Source organism: Apaloderma vittatum, unplaced genomic scaffold, assembly GCF_000703405.1.
Source record: "Apaloderma vittatum isolate BGI_N311 unplaced genomic scaffold, ASM70340v1 scaffold31091, whole genome shotgun sequence".
NCBI lineage: Eukaryota > Metazoa > Chordata > Aves > Trogoniformes > Trogonidae > Apaloderma > Apaloderma vittatum.
The window spans coordinates 4,708-12,667 of NW_009700168.1; the positions used below are offsets into that span (position 1 = coordinate 4,708).

The 7,960-nt window shown below is 43.2% G+C and overlaps 1 protein-coding gene across 1 annotated transcript; it reads left to right on the plus strand.

Moving 5' to 3' along the window:
* Positions 1–320: 320 nt before the first annotated feature.
* Positions 321–3,933, plus strand: HN1L (hematological and neurological expressed 1-like). The gene is made up of 4 exons (XM_009878664.1): positions 321–465; positions 963–1,105; positions 2,960–3,005; positions 3,749–3,933. Exons 1-4 carry the CDS (start codon positions 399–401, stop codon positions 3,931–3,933), a joined length of 441 nt encoding a protein of 146 aa, XP_009876966.1. The 5' UTR covers positions 321–398.
* Positions 3,934–7,960: the final 4,027 nt, after the last annotated feature.

Sequence of the window (7,960 nt, forward strand, 5' to 3'; positions counted from 1 at the left end):
ACTAACCAGAGTCACGGGTTAGTCTTTTGTTCTGGTGGCACTGCTGTCACCGCTCCAGGTAATCGTAGATAACGTAATGATCAAGTTCACTGACTAGAAGGCTGGCAATATTTGTGCAGAGCTTGAGAATATTTTACTAGAATAGCTCTTGAAAAGTAGGTACTTCATGGACGTAGCAGAATTACCTGCAGTGAGTTCATTCAAATGAAAATCGTTGTTCTTAATATACAAGGGAGAATGGGGAGGGGGCATCAAATATGTTGAATGCTGCAAATTCCAAAGTTTTGTCTCTTACTTCTCTCCTTCTGCACTGTAGGGTACTGAAGCCTCCAGGAGGAGGTTCTAGTAATCTCTTTGGGAGTACAGAAGAAGTTTCTTCTTCAAGCAGGCCGCACCGGATGGCATCCAATATCTTTGGAGCATCAGAAGAACCTCAAAACATTCCAAAAAGAACAAACCCTCCAGGTAAACGCAGCCGCCTCCTTCAGCATGGTTGGGCTCTGAATTGCATCACGGAGCTGGTTTCGTGTTCCTAAAGTGGGACACCGTGATCTGTTTGTCTTTTCATGTTGCATTTTTACAAACTGAGTGGGCTTGAACAATCAATCTATTCATACTTTTGAATATATGAATATTTCAGTGTTCTGCATGTTCACAGACTTTTTAACACATCATCCAAGTCTAATTATTTCCAAGTTGAGGTCTAGGAAATGATGAAAGGAAACTGTTTCTATTCTAGACCTGTTGTCAGCTAGCTGCCCTGAGTACAGCTGTGAATCTGAGATCCCTTAGTGAATACTTGTAACAAAATGTTTTCAACTAGTATCTTCAGGCAAGGAAAAGTGAGTCTCTAGGTAGCAGGATTCAGGAAATCTTTGATTTCTTATCTTTTTTATTTTTATTTTTAATACAGTGTTGTAAAACTAAGACATCTAAAAAAAAATCTAACAACTGCCTTGCAGGGGGAAAAGAAAGTGGTATTTTTGAGGATTCTAGTTCTGCTCAGCCTCGTCCACGTATGAATCCGCCTGGTGGGAAGACAAGTGATATCTTTGGGTCTCCTGTATCTACAAGTGTTGTGCGAGCACACCCAAACAAGCCCAAGGTATTGATGCTTCTTTCACTGTCAAACCAAGAAGCCAGCAGCTTGGCGAGTCGAGTTGTTTCACATTGTAGTCACAACGCAATGCCTGAATTTGCTTTAAGATGACGCACCTGAATTATGCATGGGGAACCTCAAGTTAGACAGCTATTCTCTGTTCCCAAAGACTCTTTGATAGCTTGTTGTCTTTGGTATGTCAGATCTCAGCATGCTCCGTCGCTTGCAGTGAAACTCTTAATTAGGCCGTGGATGTGCATTCAGAAAAAGATACTCCTAAAGCCTTTTGGTCTTACGTGTGAGGTACAGCTGGAGTTCTCAGCACCCAGCCGAGAAACATTTAAGCTAGATCGGGAGAAGATACTCCTCTTTATTCTGCAGCTTGGCAGAGGTCACCTGGATGCCAATTCTGGAAAGCTGGTGAATGCCAGTGAGCTACGGTCATGAATTTTTGTGTGACCTGGCTGTGCCCTTCACCTCTCTTACATACATGTGTCTACACTGAGCAGGGAAGTGCTTTAGCAGGAGGTTAAGCTGAAGTGATGAACAGTGATAAAGCTAACGCAGGATCAGCTTTGAGTGGCGGGTCCAGCTTGCACTTGAAATTGTGATGTCAGACAAGGCATCTTTCTTATATCATGTGTCTTTTTGATCTTAAAGCTGGGATGTGGAATAGTTGGAGAGGCTTGTAGTTCTGACCGAGTATGGTTTTGAAAAAAAGGTTATGTTGCCAGTTTTGTTATTTCTGTATTTAAATACCCTATATTTGGATTTACAACCTACTGCCTTACTCTAAGTAGATACTATTGAGTAGCTACTGTGTTGGCAATGTTTTTCACGTTTTCAGCATGGAAACAACATCCCATTAAATACAGCTCACTGTGCTGAAAAAGAAGTAGCAGTCTCATTTTTTTTCTGGAACCTTAGGAAGAAAAGATTAGTCCAATTACTTTTTTTTTTCCTTTATTTTTCACTTTAAATTTGCAGGTGCTGATAGTGTGCTGTTGCCTGTCTTTTTATGCAGACTCTGGAGTGTATTTTGCAGGATTTGGGTCATGAGAAAGAAAGAGGAAAAAAATGACCGGGAGCTAGGGGTAGTGCTGTTGGTGTTGGCTCTATCAGGCTGGTATCTGATCCTTTGTAGTTGCTTTTTAAAAAATGCAACATATTTCTATGAATTCCTGACTAAATGGAGTACAACACTTCAGAAATTCACATCTTTAATTGGAGCATTGGAATTGTGAGAAGTACTGGGATGGAAAGGAGACAGCATGTTCACAAAAATTACCACAAGCTGAACTTCATGGGTGGAAAAACACACAAGCTTTTCTGAAGTGTTGCTGCATATTTCTGGCAATCAATTTGGATCATCGAGGAAATGATCTTAAAAGGTTTCGTTAATGACCTGACTGCTTGGGTCACTGTGGATACTCACTGAAGAAAGTAACCGCTGAGTATTAATGGGGTGCTCGAGGGATGCTCATATTCTAGTTGTGAATCCCAGCTTCTCCTGGGTGGTGGCAGGTGCTTGACAGGAATAGCCATTCCGGACCCTTGAACTGAACTGTCACAGGCAAAGTTTTAAGCCTCTGTTGAATTAATGTAGCGTCTTCATCTGCATTTCAGTGAATTTCCCAAGATGCACACTTTGGTGTAATATAGAAATTACCTTCTAGGTTTTAGGGTGGTGTAGTGGTAGAGGAGATGAAGGGTTGCACACAATGTTTGCAGCTCTTGGCTTTTACCATGATAGTGTATAAACTTAGACCAGAAACAAAGCAAAACTCTCTGAAGGATTTGGTGACAGAGTTACCATTTGAGTATGATAATATACTAGGATATTTTTTGTTTATTTTGCAGGATCACATTGTCTTGAAAGAAGATGAAACACCAAAGAAGCTAGAAGGTCAGCAAGAGAAATTCCTTTCTTTGTACTCTTCTCAAAGAGAAGCTCTGAGGAATAGTTTCTTGGACTTCCCCTTAAAAACATAAGACTAAGGCTTGTGTTTAGAATAATGTAACTGAGAAGATTTCCTTTCGTTTTTAAGAAATTTAAGCACTTGTCTCTGGGAAATGGTTCTCTTACTCTGATGGAGTGGAACAGCACAGACACAAATCTTGATATTTGCAGTGTGTGTATATACTCTGCTAGATACCATGTGTGTGTATATAAATATATATGAAATCTGTATATATAGACGCACATCCTATCAGATTGCTTCTTCCTTCCTTGCTATCTTCAAGTGTGTGATCTTGGCCTTCTGTAGATAACAAATAGCTGACTGACAAAATGTATTGTTGCTCAGCTAGTCGTTGTTAAAGAACAATGCAAACACTGCTTTCAAGCTCAGTATGAAAGGATTCATTGGTGTGTTGCATCTCTTAATGGCCTGAAACTGCCAAAACAATTCTGAAAGTATATTGTTTAGCCTACATATCTCCGTTTGAAACATTGCTGAAGAAAAAGAGGAGTTGTTGCAAAAAGTGAAATTCTTCCTCAACACCTGTTTTTTTCCTTCAGAGAAAAATGAACAGATATAGAGAAACCTTAGTGTGTAATGGATGGGAGACATGGGAAATAATGCAGCCTGCAGAAGATGAGGTGCTACCAAGTAGCAAACCGATTTAATCTCTTTTCTTTTTATTCAGCTACAGAAAATATCAAACCACAGCTGGAAGATGGAGGCGAGAAAAAAGATCTGGGCAAAGAGGAGCGGTGCAAGGAGCCAGAACCCAAGATAGACAATCACGAGCCCCGATTAGGGCCGAGGCCACGCTCGCACAACAAAGTTCTCAATCCGCCGGGGGGCAAATCCAGTATTGCATTCTATTAGCGTCATCCGTTTGCTTTCACTAACGGAGTCTGCACAGAAACTCTTGCCTGTGGTTGTGAGGTCAGAGTAGAGACTGTTGTTTGTGGATAGATCCTTAGGCAGATGGATGAGGGTTATGCTGAAGCATGGAGGAAGGATAACCTGATGATTCGGGGAGGGAGGGCTGGGGAGGGAAGAGGTACCCTAAGGAAGATGCGAGTATTGGCATGCCTGGAGGACATTAGTCTAACTTTGTGAGAGATCAGTGCTACTTTGTGGTGAGTTCATCAGACTCTGCAGTTCTTAGCTAGCTAGCGGCTGAGGAGTCTTGTGGAGTCAGGTTTATCCATACGGTCACTGCGTGAAACGTTGTGAATGGATGAGGACGTGGGTGTCACGCCTGAAAGGTTCTGAAGCGCAGCAGCTGGGCCGTGCTTTCCTCCAGGCAACAGGATGCAGCTTCCTAGCATGAGTTGACTTGTAGTCACTGTAGTGTAAATCTGGAACAAGTAGTGCTGCTGTGGTCTTGAGTGTCTTTGGTCTTTGGTTCTCTTTTTCTCCTTTCTTGCTTTGTAGGACATGATTCAAGGACAAAACATGCTGGAAGTTTCTTTTATACTCATAAACTGTTGTATTTTAATAAATACTCTGGTCTTCCCCTCCCCAGAGTATTCAGGCCTTTCCAATGCCTTCAGTAATCTGCCAGTTACCACACCAGCTCTTGACAAGCGATGCTGTCAGTCCAATACACTGTTTCATGTAGGTGCTTCTAGAAGACTTTTTTTTAAGGCCTTCCTGGCTGAGTGCTTCCATGTTTTCTGGTAAGATGTGGGTGCAAACAATAACTTCATGGTACTCTTTGAGCAGGAGCAACTTTAAGCCTGCAATTACCACAGAGACCAAAGTGTCCAGCCGGCTGGCTTTGACCAAGCACGTACAGGAGCGCCTTAGCTTCTGCAAGTGGTTTTTCTTTGTACCCTGCAGAAACCAGGGCTGCTCTGCTGTCTTCACCACAGTGCATTTTTTTCTTTGTTTGTCTGTGCTGATTCTGTTAGTGAATTCTCTTGTTTTTGATCAGCCTTACTTTTTGCCTTTGACTGCCTCAGATTTTTGTCGGTAAGGTTGGGACAACTATGTGGCTTCTCCCCAGCTCACGGTTGTAGTTGTTTTGAGAAATGCCGTAGACTATCCCTAGCTGGAGAAACAGAGACTTCAGCAATACAAATCTTTTGGTTGTGCTGGCTATCTTAAATCATGTTTGGAAGATGTGCACAGTTTGCACAAGCGTTTGTTGGGGAGGGTAGCTCCCATTATTTGTTTTCTGAATGGGCTTTCTGATCGTATTCAGAGCTTTGATATATGAATGTTAACATTAGGTGCTTACTGTTCAATGTATTTAATAGTGACTTTTTAAATTTGATGTATCAAAACAGGAGTTGTTCAGGTTCACCAAAGAACAAGTGGCCTTATCTGCATATATTCGCTGCTGTTCTAGCCCAGGTCCCCCAGGAACTGCTGCTGTTCGGAGGGGACTGTCTCTGGGCCAGGTGCTAAAACACTCTGTGATTGTAGTCCTTACTAGACTGCTCCGTCCAGGTGATGTCAGAAGTGGTGGATAATTGCGTGAAGACTTAGTTGCCTTTTCAAATAGTGGAAGTGGAATACATGGGGCAGTGCTAATGGTAGAAATAGCCACGGAAAGTAGGGATTTCAATGCCTTTGTACCTTTCAGATAGGTTTGGAGCTCTCTTTTATTTGCCTCCCTAGGAAAACAAGACAGTGATTCTAACTGCAACCGTGGAATAGATTTATGTTATTTCCAAACATGTATTTCCTCGCAGCTGTTCTCAGGTCTGGGCTGTCTGGCCTCTGGCTGAGTCTCAGACCCATCTGTCTGTTCCAATTCCTTGTTCCGGTACTTGACTGGGTTTTAAGAGGCTGCCGTGTGGAAAAGTCAGCCAGAGGCTGCTTTCTGCATGGACAGGTCTGGTGTAATTGGTGCTCCCTGTAATACTGAGCTTAGACTTGGCATCTTTCAGTTCCTGATGTGCATTGGCTACAGTGCCTGTCGTTTCTTTTAAACAGCAATTTCCAACCAGGCCTTAAACTAGTTAAGTTATGTTCATTTTTCTCACATTTTTTTCCTTTGGAATGTAAACCATGATTTCAACCTATCAAGTAAGATAGCTAAAAACATTTCTCCGGGGCAGAAGGGGATTGGGAATCAAATGATAATCATGCAATTGACAATAAACTTCTGTATTTTGTTACTTCACTTGTGCTGTAGCCGTCTGCTTTTCTAAATCAATTGGTAACCTAGTTCAAGGAAGGTACACTAGTGGATTTTGTTATCTGAAGCTGGAAAAATTGCACAAGTCTTTTAAAACTTCTGCACAGAGGAGTGTGCTTTGGAGATGTGATGTCCTGCTCAAGGCTGCTCATGGCACAAGCACCTCCTCTCCCAGGGGGAGGGGCTTGGCACTCTCCTGTCCCAAACCGTCTTGACTGACTCTGGAGGCAGAAATTCCGGTTCCATATGAGCTGGATGTGGTGGCCTCTCAGCCAGGGCGTTCTAAATCTGCTGTGCTCATCCCTTAATTTCCAGGCTGTGATGCCCCGCTTGTATCTACAGCGACTTCTGTACTTTGCAAGGAGAGTTCTGCCATTTGTGGGTCAGAACCCTTCTCTCTAGCATGCACAGTCCTTAGGGTAATATCTCCTTAGTGTGGGAACTTGTGAATATCCTTGATAAATGCATTAGCAATGAAGGGTTGTCCTGCTTTTGGACTGCTGACCCTGAGCAGACTGCAGTATAGTTTCACTTTGCAACTCTGTGTTGCTCTGCCCCTAAATTGAAGGTTTGTAGCTCAAACACTTGGGGTAGAATATTATCCAAGTTTAGTGTCTCAGTCTTGTAACAAGTACTAATTTCCTTCCAACAGGCTTAGCTTCAAGGTAGATAAAGGATGACTTGCATGATTTCCTGTGGAACAATGCTCAACACAGCTGCTGATTAGTTCCCAAGAACAGTACAAGATGATGCTGTTCCAAGGAACAGCCCAGCTGTGATGGGTCATCCCTCCTGATCCCCTGTGAGCCTGATTAACCCAGATCAGGGCATGATTTCCCCTACTCATCGCTACACAACTGTTGATAAACAGCCCACTTTGCTGTCCTCTTTGTCAGTGTTGTAAGTAGCATTACTGTGTTGGGGTTTTTTTTGAGGATTAATGGAGCTTAATCAGACTTGGAATATCTAAAGTACATTCTTGGGGCTTGTCTAGGGAGAGAACATATGTGCAGTGATGGTGTGCGGAGACAATTATTTAAGCACTAATTATTTAAGCGTGGTGTACAACTGTTGCAGCGTGTTCGTCCTTGCAATCGCTTACGTATAATGCGATCACACCGGTGCGCAGACATCCGGCTGTCTTGGCTACCTGTGTGATTATGTGGGCAGCAGTTTCACACTTGCCTGTCAGCCTGCGGAGAGTGCTCAGCTGTCAACTTACAGATTTTGTAGTCTGAAGCCAGCTGGACACCCAGCATTTTGCTCAAGCCCTCCTTTTGACTCTCACCTTGAAGCTCTGCTGAAATCCTCTATGACTTCTATTTGGAAAAGGTGCTAGTTAGAATGTTGTCAAGGCTGGAGTTTTCCGTTGTTTATTTTTCTTGAGGAATAAAGTAGGGTGACAACCGGGATGCTGTGCTGTCCCTGACTAGAGAAGGCAAACGGATCCTGACCTCTGTGAGCGTAGGCTCCCCACTGGGAACAGCGGGCAGGATTACGGAGACACTTAGGCACGTGCTGAGCCATTTCTGTCATTACTTGTCAGCTGTGCAGGAAGTCGTGATTTATGGCTAGTGTACAGAGCCCCCACAGCAGACAGAGCTGGACGGTGAGGCCGCTAGCCCAGTCACTGCTTGCTCCTCCCTCTGAAAACACACTCGATGAGCAGAAAGCAGATTTTAACTATCTTGCCACATCTGCAGCCCTGATGTATTTTTATTGTTTTGTCTTCCTTCTGGGGATGAAGATTTTCCTCTC